This window comes from Zonotrichia leucophrys, chromosome Z (assembly GCF_028769735.1).
Source record: "Zonotrichia leucophrys gambelii isolate GWCS_2022_RI chromosome Z, RI_Zleu_2.0, whole genome shotgun sequence".
Classification (NCBI taxonomy): domain Eukaryota; kingdom Metazoa; phylum Chordata; class Aves; order Passeriformes; family Passerellidae; genus Zonotrichia; species Zonotrichia leucophrys.
Window position 1 is genome coordinate 37438943 of NC_088200.1, and position 24543 is coordinate 37463485.

Here is a 24543-nt window from a genome sequence, read left to right on the forward strand (position 1 = left end):
CTTCTGTGTCTTCCAAGTTATAATCATTTTGCAAGTACAAAGCAACTGTTAGTGAAAATCAAGTTTCTGGACTGCATAATTTGAAAAGCTTTCAAAAGTAAAAATAATTCTCTAGAGTATTGCGTAGTGTGCTGTTAGATTCACAATGACCTTGATATTTCAGGCTCTCCCTGTATTATAAATATTTCTGCTTTTATTCCCCATGGAGGCAGATATTCTCAGTTCAATGACTGGAAGGATGACCATATTGATTTTTTAGCCATTAACGTACCAACAGAGAGCTTCTCTAAGAGTTCCTTCTTGTCTTTTCTAAACACACTGTAAGAATCTTGGGCTTCTCTGGTTTTTATTAGTTCTCAGAAAAATGAATTTCAGCACCAGGCATCTGCAAGATAACCTTCTGGTCTCTCCATTAAACACACAGCAGTTGCTAGAGACTTCCTTTATTTAATTCATTCTGAATCCTCTTTTTTTTCTGTAGTTTTAACTTCCTTCTGTCTTTTCATCTGTCCCTGAACATATTGCCTTGCTTAATTATATCCTGTTTGGTGGACACAGAGAAGGAGGAAGATGTTAATGCTTGTCAAAATGATGAGCAACCTCCTCTTTTTCCTGATCCCATTTCAAGTACAAGCGCCTGCCACAACATTTGGTTGATTTGTCTAGGATAACTGTAAAAAACAGATACTTTGTTGGTTTTTCTTCTCAGCTAGTACAATAGAAACAGAGCTTATCTCAGCATTGTATGGATCAGAAACACAGTTTGCAATGCAGTTGTTTCCTTTTCACTTCCAATTCTCTTACCACATCGTGGATTAATGGACATGTCTTGTGTTGAGGGATCTTGTACATGCATATATATTGCATTCATGCACCAGTCTCCTCTCCTTATTCCCATGCAACTGACTTGTAATTAGTTGTTAGAATTAACTAGAAAATTACTTTGTTAAGAAGCTCTTTGCTTTTCATTTGCATAGCACCTAGGACAGGCAAGACCTAACCTGAACATAAAGATCAGTATAAAGATCTTAATAGTAACATACTTGCAGTAATTAAATCTGAAAGATCCTGTGGTTATCACACACACACACGCACATGCGCGTGCATGCAAAAATCAGTCCCAGCTCTATAAAAGCTGGTGTGCAGATTTTTTACAAGGTTTTATGGCATGCCTCTGGATTTTGTGCATATTGATTCCAGCAATGGATGTTGACTGGATCAGCTTAATTCTGTTTCTAGGCCGCATTGTATCCCTGTTAGGCCTTTTGCTGTCCAAATCCAATTCTGCTTTGAAACCTAGAAGCTTCTATTGCAGTAAGCTTTAGCAGTCCCAAGATATAGGGAGTATTGGAGTGCTCTCTCTCACTGTGGTGTACTCAAGGGAATAAACAGAGCTGTGAAAAAAGCTGGATATTCAAATGCATTAAAAACAGCTGGTTGGGTTTTTTGTTGTTGTTTTTTGAAAACTTGTTTTTCATTTGCAAAGATTGTATCAATAGAAAGCCTAAATTTTGAGAGAATCAGTGTCATGCTTTTTGAAAGACAGGTCTGTTGTTTTCTACTTGCGAAACAATATTAACCATTTAATGAAACTTTGAAATATGTTGGCAGCATTATTACTGGATGCTGGTGTTCCAGCTTGACCATTCTTAAATAGCTGGTGAAAGAGTCTGTAGCAATTGGATAATTTTTCATCAAAACATGATTAAATCCAAATTCCTGTAACTGATACTTCCTGAAAGCATTTGTCCATGACACAGGACTTTAGTGAAAGCAAATGTACATTCTTGCTACTCTCAGTATTTGAACTCCACAGAGCAGAAAATGGAAAGTAATTACAGTACCAGAATGGATGCTTGTAATTTAATATTGAAAGCATGCTTTTCTTTGCTATTAAATTTTAATTTAATGGGGAGATTTCTGTGCCACTTACAAGTACTTACATTTAGATTATGTAGTTGTTTAGCTTCACTTTTGGCATGGCTGTCTTTGTTTTGAAGGCTCTCTAGGCTGCAATACTTTTCCAGCCTTGGTCATCTTTGTAGCCCTCAGTGATAGACAAGAGATTTACTGAGGGGGAAAGAGGGTTGGTGGCCACATTAATCTGATAAACGTTCTGGAAAGCATGCTCACTCAGATGGAAAGGTCTGCCCTGCCTCTAAATGGTGCTGCATCTTGGCTTGGGGCTGCGAGCATCTGCACATGAGCTCAGCTCAGTCATTGGTGTTCTTTACAGAAAGTGGCAGTCACTTCTGTGCTGGGGACTGAGATCAGTTTTCATTTGAATTGAGAAAGACTGCATGCATCTCTTCACATGCGGGTGTGAAATTCAGCTCAGGACCAAGGCAGCAGCTCCTACCACTGAACTTTTAACTGATGCTTGAATGTTTACCAAATCTAAAGTTCCATGTACTTTTTGTCACCATTTGTTCAAATATGGAGCAAAGTGCATGTGTCTGAATTAGGATGAAATGAAATTAAAAATTAAAAATACAAATTAGTCAAGCACTGGAGTAGGTTGCCTTCAAAGACTGCTGAAGTCATGGCATGAGGTGTCTCAGAATAGATTAAACTGGTGCAGGGAGGCAGGGAAAGGCTTTCCAGCAGAGTTTCCCTGTGCATGAGGTATGCCTCACTGAATGAAGCATTTCTAAGGCAAATGGAGCATGCAGCAGCCCAGAGATGACCTGTGCTGAGGCATAATGAATTCTTAACTGGTGAAGTGAGGCATGATTTAGAGAGAGTGAGGGACATCAGATTACACAATTCCAAAGATTCAGATGCAGTTATATTTTGATGTAATTCTGATACTGCTGATGTCATCAGTTGTAGCCGTGACAAGCCTGGCAACATTATACATCAAAATGTTATACAATACAGTCTTACAGAATCACAAGGACAAGGTCAAAAACTACTACAGTATTTACACCAGTCTCAATTGGCCTTCGTAAATACACCAAAATGTTATTTTTTGGTATTCTTTTTTTTTTCAAGAATAAAACAGTAGACTTTCTGGAAAGTGAGAAATTTAAATATTACGCATTTGTGAGAAGGTCACATTCCCTTTTGTACATACTAATAATGTGTCAAAGTTTCGTTTCTCTTACTTGAAAGGGCTATCTGGAGCTCTTTAGAGAGTGGGGATTCACTGCCAAGTCAAGCATGGAGAAGTTTATATCTGAGTTCATGAATGGTGAGGTTTTGAAACTCATAGTTGTGTTGATTACAGAATTTGTTTCTGTGATAGCAGAGTCATATTGTCACCAGAACTTCTTGTCATCTTTAGGTTTCGGCATAGCCCAAATTCCTGGTACTTGAGAGACTGGACCATTCACAGCTGGATCAGACAGTGCTTAAAATATGGCGCTCAAGATAAAGCCTTATACACAATACAAAACAAAGTAAGTTTTATCAAGGAAGAGACACAAATATATTTGATTGGCTTTTGATTCAAGTGTGGCTTGACAGGAATTCCTGTTGCAGCCAGGGCCTGTAGACTGTGGGTTTAAGTTCAGATTTCTTCGTCAAATAACAAATTGTTATTGCACTTGAATTTTAGCAATAGCCTTTTTACTTCCTCTCTTTTAAATAGCTTTTAAATCCTCTCTTTTCTCAGAAAGCTCTTTGATTTTAAATAGTGTTGATGTCCAAATCATGTTAATTGCAGGGGAGGCATAATAACATGATAGGCGGTGCTATTCCTTGTCTGAAAGGCTCAGATAAAATACTAAAACAAATGCTGTGCATCAGAAGTTGGAAGGCCTACATCACAGGAGCCATGCTAATCTCTTGTGTTGCTTACATACATTGCATCAGTTGGAGTGTCGTGGTTCTGCTCTTTCTGGTATCTGCAGCACAATTGCACACAACTTTTTTCCCTTCTTTTCTTCAGGTTCAGTATGGAATTTTTCCAGATAATTTTACATTCAATATTTTGTTGGATTGCTTTATAAAGCAGAAGAAATATGAAGGTAAGAAAACACACACCAATATGGCATCCTTAGTTGTATGCTCTTACATTTACAGAGCTTTTCTTTAAACTAAAAACTTGTAGCAATATTTTTTCTGAATTCATCATAAACCACAACTTCACCTTCCCTTGAAATATTTTCTGTGTGTTTTTTCTCTCCTTTCTTTGGGACTTTATTAATTTTATAGTTTTGAGACTTGTGAGATTCACAGTTTCTACTGTTATTAATTCTCTTGCAAGTGTAAATCATCTTCTTCAGTTACAAGTCTGACATATGTGGTAACGATATTATAGGACTTATTAGTGACGATTAATTAGAGTGTTATTAGAATCAAAATGCGTGTTGGTATTAGTCTCCCATAGGTTTAGCTGTTGAAAAAGCTATGTATAAAAATTATTTGTGTAGGCTTTCTGTCTGTCACTGGGGGCAGCCAGCTATGCTGAATTGCCATACTGGGCCTACCTTTCATTATTGACTGTTTAAGTGTTTGGATGAGTCCTCTCATGTTTGATGACAGATACTAGTTTTGATGACTCATTTTAATTTCTCTTCAGATTTTCTAGTACTGTAAACTTGCTGTAAAGTAAGCTTTCCTTTACATGAAGCTCATATAAAACAGATAACAGAAAGGAGCAGAAAGATTTTGCTAAACAACAAATTAATACATGGTTGATTTTTTTTTTGAGACATACCCCCTCCATCTTTGAATTCCCCCTTATTTTATCCATATTTCTGTTCCGTGTGAAACTGAAGATCTTTTTCCAAACTGCCCTTCTTGATTGGAAGTGTCACTGGAATGTCATATAGAGCTCCTCTAGAGCACTGTTTGCTGAATAGACCACTGTGGGTGATCTGTGATAACATTTCTTATCCTTTGTACTCTCCTGTCATGCTAAGGCTAATGAAGTTAAGCAGTTAAGCCGTCCGTCTCTTGTTTGTAATCAAAACAGAAGAACAAAGAAATAATTTTAAATTTTTTTTAATGATTGAAGAGCTAAGGAAAGAAGAGCCAACTGAAATGTGTAGAGCTAAAATGATTTTAAGAGCTCCTTGGCTGTAGTTTCATGCTATTCAACCCATTCTTCCTTCTTGCAGTGTGTTTGAGCAACCCAAAGGAATAAGACTAATTCTGTAGGTGTGTTCTAGTTGAAATAAATGTTTTGCTTCCTCTTCAACTATTTCAAAGCATACCACAGCAATAAAGCATCAGTGAACATGATGTGGTGCAAAAGGAAGATATGTATTGGAAGCTATAATAATTAAGTATTGTTTTCCTCCATAGATGCTATGTCAGTAGTAACAGAGATTATGCTTCAAGAAAGTTTTGATGAATCATCAACACAGCTTCTTTCTCTCTATGTTTTGTACCAGTACCTGGCAGCCAAGTCTGAACATACGGTAAGCTGACCACACTCAGAATGATACACAGAGCCTCTGCTTCCAAGTGTTGTGGTGCAGTCAATTAGACATTCAATCATGAACATATTTTGTGTCCCCTGAGTTTACCTGGGGAAAAAAATGCTCCATTTTCTCATTATTTTTGCAACTGCAGAAGAAAGAAAGAAGGAAAGAAAGAAAGAAAAAAGAAAGGAAAGAAGACACAACCAAGTATGAAAACCATAAAATCATTTGTCACCCCATTTGCTCCTTTCTCTGCAAGGGAGGGCATGTAGGGATTTTCAGTTGTAATGTGTGCCCATTTGAAGGATGTGAATTGATACTTCAGTTCAAAGCAGACTCTATCAATGACCACCAAAAAATATGTCACCTATTGTATAGGACACCCCATTAAGCTGAGTATTGCTTACCGTTACAGCTTGATAATGATGATGTTGCTGACTTATAAAGCATTTTCACTAGGTTTTTTAGTATCCCTTCTTATTACATATCTGTTTTAAATTAAATTTGTTACATTTCTCCAGTCTCCAAGGATTATGGGTTTATTATTTACAGGTTGCTTGCTTAAGGCCAGAATGACAGTTCAGGGTCTTGGAAGTGGCATTATTCTACCTTTGCAGATGGGGCTCAGTCAGTGAAGGGGTTTAGTCGGATCTGCTATGATCTCTGTAGGAAGCTATTTTTAATGAAGTTTGGCTCAAGCCTTCAATAGCATGTTGTCATCTATATAACAAATGCTTGAAGCCTCCATCTGTGTTACATGAAGCATCTTCCAAAATGCATTTTACAGTTGCCTTCAAGTTTTACCCAATTGGGTTGTAATTTGAGTTTTCACCAAAGAGAAAAGCACATTTACTGTTTTGGATATTTTCTTCATTGCCTGGAAATAAAGTATGTATAGTGACTTGTATGTGAAAAGCAAAGGGGTGAAAATCTCATTTTTCCATTGTGTTTGTCTGTGTTTGTATATCCATACTGGGGAGATAAGCATTTATCTGTATGTATAATGTTTTATGAAAACTGAATGTGCAAGCAAAGATGGTGTTCAAGACAAGCTTATTTATATAGCTGTGACCTATTTAATATTTTGAAGTAATTCCATCCAAAGACAGCAGTGAAATTATATTTTTATTTGTATACAGTGTTCAAAGTAACATTCAATGCCTCATAATGCTCAGAACAAGTTTTCTGTGTTTGGTTTAAGACCTAGGGGTAGATATAGTAAGAAGAACTTTCTTGCAAAATTTCAGCCACTCACATTTTAGTCTTCTGCAGAGAGAGTTGTTCCTCAGTACGATTTGTACTGTTCCTCAGGACAGATATGCTGTAACTGAACTCTGGGCATATTTAATCATTCTTTACTATATTGCTAAGATGTGATGAAAGCCATGCATGCTGTCTTTGCTGCTGTTTTCTATTTGTGTTTGTTAAAGGAGCACTTACTTAGTTGGTGAATTATTTGCAGTGGGAAGAAGAGAGAAATATTGGAGCTTCGCTATTGCTTACGGGTCTAAAGCAAAGTAACACTGTGGGTTTTAGTTCCCAGCTCTATGGCTATGCATTCCTTGGTAAGTTTTACCTCCCTCATTGTCAGTTTTCCCCTCTTGTCTTCAGTGGCTGAATTAAATTGGCATCTTTGTTTTATTAAAATATAATCAAGGAGAAGGCAAAGGAAAAAAAGAAATAGTGGAAGGACAATTTCAGAGTTATGATTGAACCTGTTTTTTAGGCCTGGAGGGTAGAACTGATTTGAATTTGATTCATCAGACAGCTTCAGAACCAATTTTAGGGCTCCTGCATGTTTGGATTAGATGCTGAAAGAGAGAAGATACTCTTAAATAGCAGTCGGATTGGTTTGTTGGTTGACCAACAAATTAAAAAAAAATACCCTAAAGTACAGATTTCTGTGACACACAATATAAGGTTATGGACAACAGACTCTTCTTCTGGTTAATAAAATATCTTTAAGCCTTCTGAGATGAGAGAGTACACCCTGGAAAACACTATGTTTAAAACTTCTACTAGTCACTGTAAAGTGAATGTTGGGGTTGTGAAGAGCAGATAGCAGTGCCTTTATCCTGTATCTGTTAAGAAGTCTTTGCTGTTAATAACTTGCTATATAGTATTAAAGAGAAGTTAGATCAGAGTATATTCAGAATTGAAGGGAAGGGAAATGGGCAAACAATTCTTGAATTTCCTCTGACTCTTTAGTGGAATATGGTATAGATAGGTTTTGTTCTTCTCTATAGAATGACTATTTACTAGGAAGTAAATAGTCAACAATTTGTTGTAAATTTTTGTTTCATTACTGCATTATTGAGGGTAATAAAAAGTGAATTTTTTCTTCAAATGTCACCTCAAAATATGGTGTGTTTTGGCAGACTTAGGATGCTGGTTTGTATTTATCATGGCTGTAAAACAAAAACTTAATTTTCAGTCAAAAAGAGGGATAAATGTGAAAACTAATTTGAAAGTAGGATTTTTCATAGCACTGTAGCAATCCAGTGGAGATACTGTTACGAACAGGGACTTTGCTGTTCAATTGCAATTCAGTTTGGAGAATTTTAAATGTTGTATAGATTGGTGGAATAGTGGCTGTATTTCAGAAATGTGCTTCACTCTTGTCTGAGAGCAATAGTGTTTGGTCCATGACATTGACATTCAGTGGATCAAAAGCTATTTACTGTTATGTCACGTATTCCAGAGTCTTGCCAACACTAATGGAACTGACCTCTGAGAGAGTAAAAGATGTCTACAGGCACAGAGTGGCCTCAAGCACCTCAGCTATTTTAATGTAGCCATGGTCCATAGGCTCTGTCTGTGCACTTATTACCTTGCTTTTCCTAAACTGTTCTCTTCCATGTAAAGAGGGTATCTCTCATAGTTTTGTGTTATTTTAGCCAGAGTGCAAATTGGATTGAGAGCTTGGACACAACTCCTGTAAGGTACACTTGAAGAAGTATTACCTGTTTTGCTGACAATAACAAAATCAAAGCCCAAGAGTGACAATCATTGTAAATTGCATCTACTACGATGTGATGTGTTTCCTCTGTTATGCAGGAGTTTCATGATCTCAAGTAATAACTCAGAAGAAAAACCACATTGCAAGTGGTGCAGTACATCACAGGTCCTGCTAAGATCAATGAGCACCTTGTGGCATAGATTGTCTTATATGAAGAATCAGAATTTCCTTTTTGCCAGGTTTCCTGTATTTCCTCTTGGGAAGCCTCAGCAGAAACAGGGGTAGTAAGCTGAGCACTTAGCCATAACATGTGCTGTTATGGGTGAGTAAACCCTAGACACCACAGAGGTAAATCTAGGGAATCAGATTTAGTGCACACATGCTCCACAGTCAGAAAGCTAAGGAGACATTTGTCTGAGATCTTCAGGCATCCTTCTACAAGCTGCTATTACAAAGCCTGACAGCCATAAAACCACTTACTCTGATTTCCATCTGGGCAAATTTTTTGGGTGAGGGGGAATGAGGAGGTATCAGAAACATGCACATAATTAGATGAAGTTGAGCAAAAAAAAAGCACATTAATAAAATTAGAGCCATGGAAATTCTATCAGAGCAACTTCATATAAATGTGTTGTTTTTACCCCTGAAGCCAAGGCACTTGCTGTTGCTGCTAGAAACCAGAGCCAGCCTATACAAGTTCCATTAAGATTCAGATATTAAAACACTAACAATAAAGTGTGTTTTTGTCACAGGGAAGGTGGAGTTGACGAAAGGATTAAGAGCTGTATACAATCTAATGCCCCTGATGTGGACACCGGGGTATCTGAATAGAGCCTTGCAAGTGATGGAGAATGTGGCTTCGTTGTCAGGGGACATCAAAATCTGTAAAGAGGCTGTAAGTATAAATACTATAACCCACTGAACAAGGGGAATTTCATATAAAACAAACTTTAGTAAAACCTGTGAATTCTGTGCCTTGTTAATGAAAATATGCCCTGCAAACTTCAGAGGCCTTTGCAAGACAGGAGAAGTAATGTTTAGAACAGAATCAGTGCTTAAGTTGATGAGCCAGTGATAATGTCTACTGGCATGTCCTTGGCAATGAGTGTGTGCTACTGCCACAGACCATTTAAGTTTTCTAAGCCTTGCCCTCCTTTTAGAGACACCTGTGTCTGTGTCACAGGAAACACGTGACTGCAGGGATGGAAAGACACCTTTGTTTCTCGAATTTTTGAAACTACTCAGAGACATATTTCTTAGCAGTGAGGATGAACTGTCACATCTTCTTGCTCTTAAGGCTAATTGTATGTGTTCTGTGCCCTCAGATGATGTCCTGAGTAGTACTAGTCCAAAAAGCCAACAAAATGATTTCTAGAAGGTTTGTACTGCCCTCAGTCAGGGAGGATGGCTAGATTCAGTCCATTTATTAGGTTGGCACTACCTAAGGAACTTGGGGCTTAGGAGTGCTGTGGGGAATCAGGCTGATCCTGGAATCAGACAGCTTAGGAGTAACTTAGTTTGCCATTACCACATGGGCTGGAGCATAGTAACATCACTGAGGTCTCTCCTTCTCGTTACTTTTTCCTGAAGGTGTCCCTGATGATGGGAGCCTCCCTTTTGCTCATGTCACTGCTAAACTTGCAGTCTCCCCTGACAAGCAGAAGTCTGGGGCACTGCTCAGCAGGTACTCCTACCTATTGCTCTATTTTCTGAAGCTTCTCAGTATAACACTGGACAGTCCAAGACAGATCACATCTGCAACTTCCACCAGTTTTGAGTTACCTCTTCAGGTGTGTAGTTTTGGAGGTATCTGTCTTACTTCAAGTCTGAAGGACTCAGCTTAATACTCTTGTGATTTTTTTTCCTGAATTCTGAGGAATTCAGGAATTCCTCATCTTGCTCTGGGTTGTAGATGAACATCCTGGTGTTGAAACAGGGCTGTATGTCTCTGGTACTGTGGGTCCATAGAAGATTCTATCTGTCTGCATACTGATACTCTAAAAATAGTAAATGCTATTAATACTTAGAAATGCTATCTATATAGAGGTACTTTTCACTATTTTCAGTGAAGAGCTAAGAACTTGTAAAAGAGGGTTCTTGCTGATTCTTTACTAATGCTGCATCTCTGTACACACCCAGTCGTAGAGCCCAAAAAGCAATGCATTGACTGAGTGAGAGCCACACACTCCAAGATCCCAAGCACGTACAAAATTCTTCTAAGATTGTCTCATTTCCTTTTAGAATTTGGTTTTCTGTTTAGCATATAGAGAAATCGTCTCATAATACAAGGTAATTCATTAAGTTGTTTGAATGCATGACGGTTGTGTTACTTTAGACAGTTGTGTTACTTAGTGAATCCCAAACACTTGATTCTAACCATTACAAATGTTATTGTTCAGATTGATGTCTTGGAGACCATTTTGCAGTCTGTCCTTGAAACTAAACCTGATGCAGAATCTGCTGAAGAAGCCAAAAAATTAGAGCAGAAGTCACAATATGCAGAGTCAGAAGAAACAGAGCAATCTAAAGTACCTGAGTACTACAGCCGATTCAAGGTAAGACAGTTTAATTTCTCTAAATATTCTAAGCTGTGGTACATCTCTGTGATGCGTACTAGAAAATACAGATGCTGACTTACTATGGCTGGTAGACTGACACCCTTTCAGTGCAACAGGAGTTCTGTTTGGCATTTTTGAAACTCATGTCACCTTACATTTTCACTTCTCCAAACATGAAGCAGCAGCCTACAAAGACATAATGCTCAAGGCTACTTGTCTTTTGTCTGTCTGCTGGAATTTTATCTTCACTTTTCATGCATGAAAATGATAACTCCAGTCCTGTTTGCAAAAGTATGTCTTTATAGACCCATTATCTGACCTTGGCTCTTGCGCATTAAAATAAATTGTAATGGGTGTGAGACTGCCCTGAATTTATTGTCCATTTGTGTACATTATAATTATGTTGTATGGATAGAATATTGTATCTTGTACTTTCAGACTGGTGAATTAAATCAGGTTCATATCACCTTCCTTTTATCTTTAGATTGTTATCATGTTGACGATAACATTAAGAAACACAGAAGGCTGTTCATTAGGACACATCTATATAATAAGTGCATTTAATTTGATCATCTGATTTTATTTGATCATCTCAAAATGAGCTAAATCAGCTAATTTTACTTTATCAACTCTGATTTGTGCTGTGGTAAAAATCTAGTACTTCAGGTTGAAACTTACCTGGCTTACAGTTCCAGGAGCAGTGCTCTTTCCTTAACCCATCAGTTTCCATTGATTCTGCTGGGTGGCTGTGACCTTGGACAGCTGTGCTGGATACAGCCTGTTCTAAAGAAATTTCAAAAGTTAAAAGACTAATATCCTATGGTTTCAGCTCACACACATATACACTTTTCCTTGCTTTAATTTTTACTTGCGTAACTTTGCCACTAATCTTTAGATATTAAACCTGTATTGTAGGCAGTTAAAACTTTTCAATTGAAGTGTTTAGGAATCAGTGGGTTATCAGCATATGGTAATTAATGCCTGGATGAAATTCAGTGAATTAGGTGAACACAAGTGTCCTTTGAAGGAGGGAGTGAGAAGTTTTTTATGTGTCTCTTATCATCTATCCATTGTCTAGCCTTGAAAAAAATAATGCAGAGTGCTCAAAATGAGGTCTGAATATCAAACTGGGGACTAGTGCCAAGAACCCAGTTTTCTTCTCAGCTCAACCTTTCCACAAATTTCATAATTAATTCCAATTCAGGCATTCCCTGGTGTGGCAGTGACCTTTGGCCAAAAAATGAGTCCCAATGTTTAAAATCTGACCAGGAAAGTTTGAATATTAGAAAGACATAGCCACCATGTGACATCTAGACATCCAACAGTAATAAACCAAAATCTCTGGCTGTGTGAATGAGAAAATGAGCTCATGGGCTAGAATGCTATTTCAGCCAAGCCTGAAGGAGTTCCTAGATTCTTCTGTCAAATCCATTAGACCAGCCACAGCAGCTCTTCCCATTTGTGCCCTGGGACACTTACAGGTGTAGTTCATGGTGCACTACAAATCCTACAAGTGTGAGGGAAGGTGGCAGCTCTGAGTCAATCTAGTGATGTGTGCATTCCTGGCTGCTGTGATCCCAGCACAGATCATCTGCCCCTTCTGTGTAACCCCAGCAGAGGGTTTGCACTTCTGGTGCCGAGAAAAATTCATTTGCACTTTGTCCAGCCCTGCATTAATTAGCCATGATGCCCCAGTCTTTCTCCTTGACCTCAAATCCAATTGCTTCTGCCTCCTGCACTCCCAATTCTGCTTCACAAATCATACACCTCAGAATGCAGGCAAAAGCATATGGGTTTGCTTCAGACATACACATGCTCCTCCGTGGTACTCCATGGAATGGCCTCTGTGTTTCGTACCAACCTTCAGAACAAAGGAACTTTGTAAGTTCCTGAAAAAGGCATGGAAGTCTACAAGATATGGATACTTGTCTTTGCTTCCACTAAAAAAAAAGAGGACCTGAGGACATTTAGCTCTTTTCAGAAAAAGCTGTTAGAGCTGTAATCTAGACTCTGACATTCATTTGGGTTGTAATTACCTGTTTTCAGATGTATTTTGAGGCTCACTGCTCACTGTAATGTTCTTCAGGCAATTCTTTCCATCTGTGTCAATGATCAGTAGGCAGCAAACATTTTATCACATAAATGCTGGGAATACCTTCTCCAAAAGCAATGCACCTTCTTCCCTAACTTGTCTGCCTGCAGAATTGTGGAGACTGCTTATAAAAATCATGACTTAACCATTTAAGAATGTGCTCTTTTGGTACCTGTGGGACATACAGCCTGCTTTCCTAAATCAGTATTACTAATGTACAAGAGAAGAGCAGGAAGTATTCCAGGATGCCAGTAATGGCTTAGGAAACAAGACCTGCTAGTTTACAGTTTATTGCCTTTCTGTACTTCAATTTCCTGTGTTTAAGTTCAGCCCTTTTTCAGCACATCCTTGGTAGAGTTTAATAGGAAGAGTGTGAATGATCTAAACTAGTTACTTATCTAATCTATGAACATAGTTGTTAAGTTTCTTCCCCAAACCCAAGCTGTACAGTCTGTTCAGTTTTCTCACTGATGCCTTGTGTATCTACTGAGACTAATACACCTAAATACTTTATTGAGTTTGGTTTTAGTCCATTGGCTTTGAAGACATTGGCTTTGTCTTCATTCTTTATCATAAAATCAAAAAAGAGAACCAAATATGCAAGCCACTCAGACCTGCCTGTCTAGCATTTTAAAATGTCTTTAATCTGCTCTCTGGCCAGTGCAGACATTCAAGGTAAAACACAACAAAGCCTGCAGTTGTGTTGGCTGAGGGAGAGAGAAGTGGAGGAGCTTGAGAGGGGACACAATAGTTTCCTGCCTAAGAGCAAGGCAGAGCTTCCAGGTAGGAGCTGAGGGGATATGCATTTTCAGATTATTGCCAGTTTTGAGCTTGGATAAGAGGAACACTGTGGATCAGCTGCATAGTGCATAAACTTTCAGTGATAACTGGAAGTACGGATATCTGCATGGCTCTAGAACTGCCATTTTGTTTGGAGGAGAATGATCCTCACATTTTCATTCCATTGTACTGCAATGCAAAACAAGTTTCACTCAAATGAAGAAAATACAGATGTACCTTTCATTAGAACACATACTTACTTTAAACATTTTTGCAAGTGCTGGACTGGGTAAAGTGTTTTATTTGAATGAAGGATTGGGTAAATGTGTTTTCACCTAATGACTGAACAAGGCATAAAGAATTTTCCAATGCTGTATCATCTTCTCCTTGGTTGTGTATCTGCACTTTCAAGGCAATTAATCAGAATGTTAAGGAGCCATCAGACTAAAGATCACAGAAAGCCAGAAATAGTATCACTGGATGATTCATCATCTTACATGTATTAGCATTTTATGCCGCAGGAAATCTATATAAGTAAAAGCTTAAGAAAGAAAACGAGTTCCTTTCTGAGGCTTTGCTCTGTTTCAGTGTAGAACATCATTGTAAAATATCACTTGCTTTAGCAGTGTTGTGTAATCTGTGTAAGTATAGTCACACCTCAGACACAGTAAGCTGGGAAGAAAAATTATGGGAGTTACTTAGTATGCAGTTGGAAGGAGAACATTTGAAGTGATGTGCACCTGTTGGGAAGGATGCTGATGCAGGCAGTGTGGCTGAAGTCTTGCAGTTGGTTTTGAGGCAAGACACAAACCCAAGGTGTCTAAGTAATATTTATTGTCATTGACTGAACAGCTGATCTTTGTTAGTACCAGATAACTGAACTTGGAAAAGGAAGAGAATTTGAATAGTTAACGAAAATGAAATGTCATTGGTTCAGTTTTGTTGCTATAAAGACGAATGCTCTAGAGGTTAGCATTTGAAGAAATGGTAGCAACTACCACGGCTGAAACACTTCTGTGTGACAGTAACCTGGCCTGTATAACAGCAGCAATACTACTACTACTACTATTACTACTACTACTACTAGTAATAATAATAATTCAGTAATATGTTGGTTGTAGAGAAGTATTTTGTGTCTGATTGTTTTGTGATTGACTGGCTTTCTCCTTGACACTCCTACCAAATCTCTTTTTTCTGACAGGAGCTGTACTCCAAACTCCATTCACTTGGCAAGGTTGAATCCGAAAGCCTGTTAACCCTGACCACCCAACTTGTCAAGCAGAAACTGCCAGAATGTGAAGTGGAAGATATTGCAAAATATGAGCAGAACCTCAAGAAGTGGGAAGAACTACAAGTACTTCTCATTGAGAGAGAAAGAGAGATGAGAGAACAGGCTAAGCAGGAAATGGAAGCTAGGAAGCTAGCTAAAGCATCTGCTTAGTACTGGAACTAGGAATGCAGTGGTGTGCACTCCTCTGTCAGTGAACTGAAGTGCTCACCATTATTATTATTTCACTTCAATCATGCTGCAGGTGTGACTGCTGTATGCAAATTAAGCATCCCATTTTCTCTCTTTCCTGAAGTAAAGCACATGTGGTTTAGAAATCTTCATCCTGTATATGATGTGTTTTCTTTCTACCATCAGCCAGGCAAGACATGGGATAGAGAAAACACAAAGGCATAAGGAGTAGCTTGCCTGTAATGAAAGGTCTAGAAGGGTGGTAAGAAGAAAAGAAAAGGGAAGAATTTCAAACACAAGTTGTTTCTGAAGGGGTTTCTCACAGGAAAGAATGCCTTTGCTACCCTGAACTGCAGGCACTAAGAGGATTAACATATATTGATTGGGTTTTTTTCTTTTTCCCAACCCATTTGGAAAATTCAAGCTTCTGTGTATGGAGTAGGAGGATAGGAAGCCTAACTTTAGGCTATTTTTAAAACCATAAGGAGTTTCAGCCTAGTGAGTAAGCACTTGAACATGCGTTCAGATGTGTCTTTACTCTAAGGATGTTGGAAATTTCTGCATTTACTGGTGCTGCTTTGCTCTATTTCTAGTCACTAGAGAAATGTGCAATCACCTTGGCACACATCAAGGAGCCTCATACTGCAGTGCACTTTCCTTTTATATTCTGGGCACTGTTTCATGGGGTTTTTGACCTAATTCCTTTCACGGTCCCATGCCCCATTCTTCAGATCAGTAAAACAATGTAGCTATTCACAAGAGCACAAGGAAATGGCAAGGCAGGAAAGAATCATAGTGCATTGATTGTGGTTGTGATGCATCAGCATCCATCCCTTCATGCATTCCCACTGAATCTTGTCAGCTGCAGCCAGCAACTTTTTGGAGTTCACATTGGGGCAAGATCCTTTAAAACAGGGAGACCTGAGCAACAGCCATGCTGTAATTGCAGTTTTTTAAGGCAGCAGCACTGTTGTCTCACTGCGCTTTACCACAGGGTCTAAATAAGCATTTCAAGTTTTGTTGTGCGTCTGTGTAGTTTTGCAGTGATAAAACTCACACCACAAACCCACTGTAAATCCAGTAAGAACATGCTGCAGACCCGTGAACTTGTTTTAAGTCTAGGAAAGCATACATTAAATACACCAGACACCTTTCTTAGAATTCCCAGCAAACACACTCAGAGCCTGATTGCTCTTTTATGTCTATGAAACCTGATACTAAGGTCCCTGACCCCATCTTGTCAGCATCTCCTGTAGTTTATCCCATAGAGCAACAAGAGAGTGCTGTCTCCAGCCAGGTAAGTGGATGATTTTTTGGCTTGCCTAGCAGTGGAGTTTCCTGGAAAACTTTTGAGAAAAGTCTCCTGAATTTTTTTTCTCTTTCTTGGTCTAAATGCTGCCTGATTACTAGGAGAAGTTAGGGAGCCGTAAGGAAGGGCAGAAAGCCAAATACACTCTTAAGAACAATTTCCTTAAAACTAGTAATTTTAAAAAGGTCATAGTCACTCCTAATTGAGACACAAGAGAATGGAGTATCCCTTCCCTGACCACTATTTCAGTTATTCAGTTTCAGAACATGATCTGTAGCTCCGAAGGTTTTGCAATCACTCCTGCATCCAAATTCCTGTACGAGCTTCTCTACAGGCATCACCTCTTGGGATCTTCACTACACTACAATTTTACACATTTCTCCTTGGTTATTGTTGGCCTCTTGGCAGCACAAGGAGCCTGTTTCCATGGGCACCTCCACCCTCCCTCCCTCAGCCTGCTGGTAGATACACCAGGCTGCTAATGCTAATTGATCTCCAGCAAGCTGCCAGCTGCTGTGTCCCTGCTGTCTCACAGAGTTGGCTTCACTTCCCCCACAACTGCCCCCCTTCCCATTTATTTAGACTTAACTATTATAGCAATAGGAGAAAAAAAATCCTCCTGTGAGCTATGAGTAGCCTGCTAATGAATATTATAGGTTGCCTCTTTGTTTTACTCCAGGCATGTGGGCTGGAATTCTCTGACAGCAGTTCAAAGCATAAACCATTAGGTACAACCTTTCTCTGCCTTTTCAGCAGTCTCCTCTATATCCCCCTGTGCCCTTGAGAGAAGGGGATTTCTTTGCAAAGTGCTTTGCAGGCAGCAAATCAGATTCATGGGGCCAGATGAAGGATATCAAACCCAAGACCAGAGAATCCAGAGCAGAGGATCCAGATTATTTGTGACATGAACCAAAAGCCAAGCCCTCACATTTATCTGTCCTCTTGGTATCACTATGAGTGAGATGCCACTTTTGACACTTTGACCAGCTCGACCAACTGCACACTAGGGACCTTCTTCCTCTTAGGCCCCAGCTAAGTATTTCTCCATGGTCCAGTAGCTACTGTCCTGCTCCTCCCCACCATAGGTTTCACCATGGCCTCAACAGCAACCAGTTTCTAATGTTTGGTCTAGTCAAAGTGTTTTCACACTTAGTAAATCCTTACATGTGCAATATGTGTACCTGCACCCTCCTGAATTCTCCAGCAATCCTCATTGCTACTCCCTTTTTGATCTTGCCTGTGATTCCCTTCGAGTTCCTCCTATGTATCATCTCACATTTATTTGTTATCCTTTTCCAAGGAGGCTAGCCGTGTCTCTGCCCTGCAGCCACATCTCAGTGGTGCAAGCAGCTTGGGGTACCAAGTGCTTGGGCACCCTGTGGTTTGAGGACTGTGGGTACAGCTGAATCTCAAGATGCTCAAAACATGTATTAACAAATGAAGCTGGAGGGGGGGGGAAGAAGGTACTCTCCTCTTTAGTGCTCTCGCCTACCTGCTGGCTTTGAGCAAGGTCAACAGTAAGACAAGTTGTGAGACAGGCTAATTCAGAGCTCAGTGCTGTTTGTCTTCCCCAGGAAGACACACATACAGTAGCTCTGTACCAAATGCAACAGCATGAAAAATCAACACAATATCAGCTAACTTGGCTTAACTTACCTGATTTTCTCCTTCCCACCCCAGGAAGACTTGATTATTTGCCCCCTTGCATAAATTATGTTGCACACAGAATCTGTTTTTTTTTTCAGGTGTTTTACCTGCTTGCTGAATTACTTTTAAAAAAGAAGTTTGAAGCAGCACCTAGGAGTGAAAGTGGGCCCCAAGTAGTCAAAAGCCTTTATGTCCAGATGCCTGCAGCCATGTGTGCTCTGCTGTGTTCGCCGTCGCCTGCTGTGATGCAGCTGTCCACATTTAAAAGGAGGGAGGGGCAGGGAAGTCATACAGCTTCTTTTGATCTGCTGCTGCTTAAATGTGAGCTCTGATGCTAAGGGAAGAGTGTGGATTTGGTTTTGTATATGCATATTAAAAAAATAGCTTTGTGCTCTACAAGCACAAAAAGCTTTGAGTCATCCAGCCCTGTTCCCTGGTGCTTGATTTGATGTTTGATGCAAGTTCACAACCCAATGAACACTTTCTTACTAGGATGCTAGGGTACTCTCAATGCTTTTTGAAGCATTTCTGGTTCTTGCTGTCCTGTTTCAGACAGCTGTCTAGACCTTTCTATGCATTAACAGACTGGCTAAATACTTCCTGCAGGGGACATACCAAAATCTTTCTTAGTAGTAACACTAGCTCATATTTTTGGAGCACCTCTCCTGGAAATGTTCCTTCACATCCTGTTTTCATTTGACTACAGCTGTGATTAGGATTAAAGTTATTGCAGTTTTACCCTTGTCAGTATATTTCTAAATCACAGTACTGCATCCTTCTTCTTGCAAGTTTTTGAATAATTTCCCTGCTCATTCTGGTTTTTTTATTACTGAAGGCAGGGGAAAATCTCCCATTGCTATATGCATTGTCTTGCATAGTCACTGAGCTGTGATGAGTAGCCCAAACGATACCTGACTGGGGTAGTGTGTGTGGCACAGCATTGCCAGACTTGCACATGCCAGTGTGAGCAGCTCTCCCATGTTTTCCCAAGTCTGGGAGAAACCCTTCAACAATACTAGCCAAAAGAAACAGAGGCCAACACAAATGCAAAACCTGCTTGGTATGTTGGTAAGAATTTGGCTGCTCTTAAAAGAAAAAAGCAGCATCCTAATTCAAACCCATGGCAGACACCAAATATGCTGCTGCTGAGGCAAGTAAATACATAACTGCCAGTGTTACTGGCAAAACAGTTCCAACGAAACATTGAAGGTCATTATCCATTATTAACAAGAAAAGAATTACATATTTATACCCTTGCAGCTCAAATAAATGTTGCCAGAAGCCTTGCACAGATGGGCCCTATTTATGGTAACACCTGACCTTGCCAAGATAAGGTTACAAGATGCTTTCAGACTGGGTCATATGTTGTGTCCTACACACAGTGCTGGTGTCAAGCACCTGTTCCTTCCCTAAGTGGCCTGTCCCAGCTGCTTGCCTGCCCATCCCAGAGTTCTCTGGTCACCCTTAAATGATAGGACTAGGATGATGCTTGCCAGCTTTGGGTGAGGGGTGGCTGGTACAAGGGAATTTCTGACCTGAGCAGCCATCACTGTGCTGTTGAGACGGAAGACAGTCTGGGACACAAGTTAGCAAGTGTCCTCTCTTCCCCTGCCTCCTCGGGAAGCTGGAGTCAACAGTTACAAAAGGGAGTTGCACCACTAATTTAAAAGGATGCAAGATGTGGTCTGCTGAACAGCATCCACTTTTGCTGAGGTTCCTGAGTCATTTTAAACTACAATTCCTGAGGTTTCTGGGTCAGTAGAAACTACTATTCGGTCCTGCAAAGTATATTTGAATATTTGAACACATCTGTGGACAGTAGAGTTAAATTTACCTTTCTAGAAATTTAATGATAGGAACTGTTGAGATGAGGAAAAGGCTTTTCAACTGTAGAAGAGAAGCTACTGCTATACTGCTGACAACCTGAACTTGTGACAGTGACTCTTTCACAATAAAATCATGGAGAATGAAGTATAGGTCAAAAATTAGTGACAAACCATTAATTCAAAAGTAACTTTAGATGCTAAATGTGGTAGAAAACTGTGCCACCTGCTCTGCATCAGTGTCCCCACAGAAATCAAAGTTGTCACTGAACTCAGCTAGCAATTGCATAGTACTGAATCATGCTACTCTTAAACCTTTCTGATGAACTCAAGTCCATTCTACCCATTCGAAATTGAAAATGCCCCAGGCACAGAAATAATCTTAGAATTAGAGCTCCAGTGACTAGCACATGACAAAATTCAGCTTTCAATATATCTTGTTTATTGCAAATCTTGACCATTTCTCCTTTAAGTGATTTGGGCAAAGAAATTTTCAAGCCTGTTCTGATCCTTACACACTCCTGGTATAATTTCATCTTTGGAAACTGTAAATTCCGCCTGGGAATGCTGACTTGCACTCTCGAGGAGGGTTCATATTAAGTATTTAATTGACTTGGTGGTTCGGTTTACCTTCAGCTATTAGGAAAGTGTCATGGTTTGAGAGGAAGTAAGTTTTCTGGGATATGCTGTGGTCACACCAATAGGTGTTCAGATTTGAATATTGGCACCTGGTGTGACCACTGGGGACATTGGATACACCTCTGAGAACACAGGGGTTAAAAGCAGAGCACTCCGGGGGAAGCTCTCTTGAGTTCCAGTGAGGAGAGAGTTCGGATCTCTCCCTGGTCCATCTGCCGCCGCTGGGCAGCCATGCGGCCGGGTGAGGTAGGCCGGGCCTGGGACAGAGATGGGAGGTGAAGAGGCCCTGGCATGGAAGGGTGGGAGAAGCACCAGGAGGCGGCAGGCAGCCCCGCAGGAGAGAGAGAGGGAGAGAGAGAGAGAGAGGGAGAGAGAGTACAGCCTGTGCCTGCTACCTTGGAACTTGATAACATGTGCCGGCAGCACAGCCGAGAAGCGGGAGGGTGTGCAGCGAGAAGGCGTCCACCGGGGGGGGGGGGGGGGGGGTGGTGCAACGAGAAGGGGTCCGGCTGCTGTGGGAGTCTCCGGGCGGGCAGAGCCCGAGCTTTTAACCCTTTTTTGGACAATGAAAACTTTGCAGAACATTAACCTTTCCTAGAAGAGAGATAGAGATGAAATGGAAGAAGGAAATGTGCACGTGTGAAGGTCTGGGCAAGTGAAAGATGGTGGAAGAGCAGAGAAGATTCTTAGGTGGGAAGAGATGATGGAGTGGCCTTAGCTGGACTTTTCTTGTTATAGCCATGGACAGAACCATGTTTCTGTGACAAGAGACTGCGTCCAGGAGGAGGCAATGGCTCAGACCAAGAGGGTTCAATGTTGAGACCCCTTGGCCCCAGGGGGTGAAATTTGGGGGGGACAGGTGTCCCAAAGGTGAGACTGTGCTTAAAAGGACCCTAGAAGCAGCCCTGGTCCATGTGCAGTGGTGAGAGCACTGGGCATGGAAGGAAGAGGTCACGATGGCAGATGTTCTCCAGGCGGTGCCACAAGTGACGCGGAAGCACACGAGGTTTCAACGGTGTTTCCTGGGGAAGCCTATGGCACAAGAAGGATTCCTCTCCTCTTGATGAACTGAGAATTTATTATCTAAAGGGTGGTGATGGACCGAGAGTTGGTGATCTGAGGGATGGTTGTATTGGAATTTGGTGGGGGGAGGAGAAAATGTTTTTGGAAGGTTTTCATTTTTCCTGTGTGTCTCTTTTTACATGTGGTTGTAGTTTGGTTAATAAAGTTTTCTTTATTTCTAAGTGGGGGCCTGCTTTGCTTATTCCTGGTCACATCTCACAGCAGACACCATGGGGAGTGTAATTTTCAGAGGGCACCGGCATTGCGCCAGCGTCAAACTGTGACAGAAAGTAACATAGGTGAGCAGCGGCTACATGAGATTTGTAAAAACTCAATCAAAATTAATTTCTGGACCTTAACAGGTACAGAGGATGCAACTCCAGTGCATATAGGCATTGTTACGTATGTTTAGCTTTGTTTGTATTAGGGCATAAGCTCCAGATATTTCAACTGAATTAGTTATCTTTCAACCGAGTTATCTTTCCTGTGTGATTCACAAGCACAGGTGATGGACCAATCTGCAGGGAAAGTGACTCCACTACCTCCCCGGGAATTCTAATGCCCAGTCACCCTTTCTGTGAAGAAATACCTTTTAATGTCCAACCTAAACCTCCCCTGATGCACTTTAGGACTCCATCCTCTTGCCCTGTGACTGGATGCCTGGGAAAAGAGCCCAGCTCCCACCTGGCTACACCCTCCTTCTGGGAGCTGTAGAGAGGGACGGTAAATGAGCCTTGCTTGGTCTTATCCTATGCAAGCTGTTACAGCTCCAGAGCTCCGTCCCCAAGGGGACTGGGTGCCAGAAGCCAGCTTGCTCTCAGACCAAGGCCGCGGGACAGCCCTAGCAAGCAGGGAATATTCAGCTCTTAGTGATTACGCAGCTCTTATGATTTCAGCTTTGCTTGCTAGATAGCTTTTCCCTTGGCCTAAGGCTCCAGCAGACGGTAGAGAGAGGAGAAGCCGAAGATGCCGGCTGTCCCACGAGTATGGCTTTATTGGAGGGTCCGTGTTCCACGAGTATGGCTTTATTGGAGGGTCCGTGAAGGGTCTCAGCTCTTCTTCTTCCGAGTTAGTAGGGGTACAGTATGCTACTTTTATACCCTTGGCCCGGATCCAATCCTGACCAATGGCAAAGGGGTTAGAGTGACCATAAGTGACCAATAGTAGGGTTAACACAATATTGCCTCACATGGCTGTAGGGATAGGGTACAAGGCAGATGTCCCTGGAGACAGGAAACTTCTTTGCTGCTGTGTCAGCATTCTATACTCCAAGGGGCCCTGGCTAAACCTGAGGGGTTTACTACAGGACAGGGTCCCCTCTGAGCCTCCTCTTCTCCAGGCTAAACAACCTCAGCTCCCTCAGATGCTCCCCACAGGGCTTGACCTCCGGACCCTTCACCAATCTTGTTGCCCTTCTCTGGACATGCTCCAGCACCTCAATGTCCTTCTTAAACTGAGGGCCCAAGAACTGGACACAGGATTTGAGGTGCGTCCTCACCAGTGCTGAGTACAGGGGGACAATCCCTGCCCTGCTCCTGCTGCCACACCATTGCTGGCACAGGCCAGGATGCCATTGGCCTTCTTGGCCACCTGGGCACTGCAGGCTCATGCTCAGCTGCTGTCAGTCAGTATCCTCAGATTCCTTTCTGCCTGACCACTGCCAGCCACTCTGTCCCCAGCCTGAAGCTCTGCCTGAGGCTGTTGTAGCCAAAGTGCAAGACCCAGAATTTGGTCGTGTTAAACCTCATATTCTTGGCTTCTGCCCATCAATCCAGCCTGTCCAAGTCCCTCTCCAGTGCCCTGCTACCCTCCAACTGATTGACACTCACTTCCAGCTTGGTATCATCTGCAAATTTGATCACGGTAAACTCAATCCCCTCATCAAGTTCATGAATAAAAATACTAAATAGAACTGGGCCCTAACACTGATCCCTGTGGGACACCACTAGAGCCCAGCTGGATGCAGTACTGTTCACCACCACTCTCTGGGCTTGGCCATCCAGCCAGTTCTTAGCAAAGACTGCTCCTGTCCAAGTTGAGGACTGCCAGCTCTTCCAGGAGTGTGCTGTGGGAGATGGTGTCAAAGAAGGCACACACAGCAAAACAGAGGATGGTATGTGCTAGTGCAGACTAGTCACATCTATGGAAGATGAACAGTGATTACAACAGCAGGCAGCAGTCAAAAACTGCTTGCTGAATTAAGGACATGGGCAATGCTTATGTGCTTAGAGATGCTTTAGAAAGCATCATAGGAGTCTTGTTTCATTGTTGGGCATAGCTGGATGTCACTGTAGCTGTTAATCAGAGACCCCTTGACACCTCTTTTTTGCCACATCCTGGGTGTCTTGAGTTGCAAATGCAGGATTGGCCAGGGGTGTGTATTCTATTGCCATGTCTTAGAGTTGGAGCAGTTATCTCCTGTTAATTGGGCCACCTGTTAAAACCAGGTGGGGCTGTTTTTCTTTATCTCTTCCACTACCAATCCTCCCTCTGTGAAATATCTTCTGTTAATGGGCCATTGAGTGTCACTGCTTGGCTGATAAAACTGCATAATCCCATTGTGAGATGCTCCGCCCATGGGGAGGAGCCAACCATTCCTACCTGGATATAATCTGAGACTTGGAACACCAAAGCAGCCTTTTTCCCACTGGATTCCCAGAGGAAGACCAGGCCCATCTGCACTGCCACTGGACCTTCAGAGGAATTGTACTCCCTTTCTATAGGCTCATTGATTCAACAGAACCACATCTGTCACTCCAGGAGGACTGCAGCCACCATCTAATCAGACTGCTACCAATACCCTGGTAATATTCTGATTCTGTCAGTGTTGTTATGTATTACTG

General features: G+C 41.2%; 1 protein-coding gene across 1 annotated transcript in view; it reads left to right on the forward strand.

Annotated features, from left to right (window-relative positions):
* The window catches only part of MRPS27 (mitochondrial ribosomal protein S27), a 42758-nt gene extending 27386 nt beyond the window's left edge, over window positions 1-15372 (forward strand). The window contains exons 5-11 of the mRNA XM_064735507.1: window positions 3287-3401; window positions 3893-3971; window positions 5254-5369; window positions 6835-6937; window positions 9084-9226; window positions 10731-10886; window positions 14963-15372. Coding sequence (XP_064591577.1) covers window positions 3287-3401; window positions 3893-3971; window positions 5254-5369; window positions 6835-6937; window positions 9084-9226; window positions 10731-10886; window positions 14963-15202 — 952 coding nt within the window. The 3' untranslated portion in view covers window positions 15203-15372. The remainder of the gene's footprint in view (window positions 1-3286; window positions 3402-3892; window positions 3972-5253; window positions 5370-6834; window positions 6938-9083; window positions 9227-10730; window positions 10887-14962) is intronic.
* The last annotated feature ends 9171 nt before the right edge of the window (window positions 15373-24543 follow it).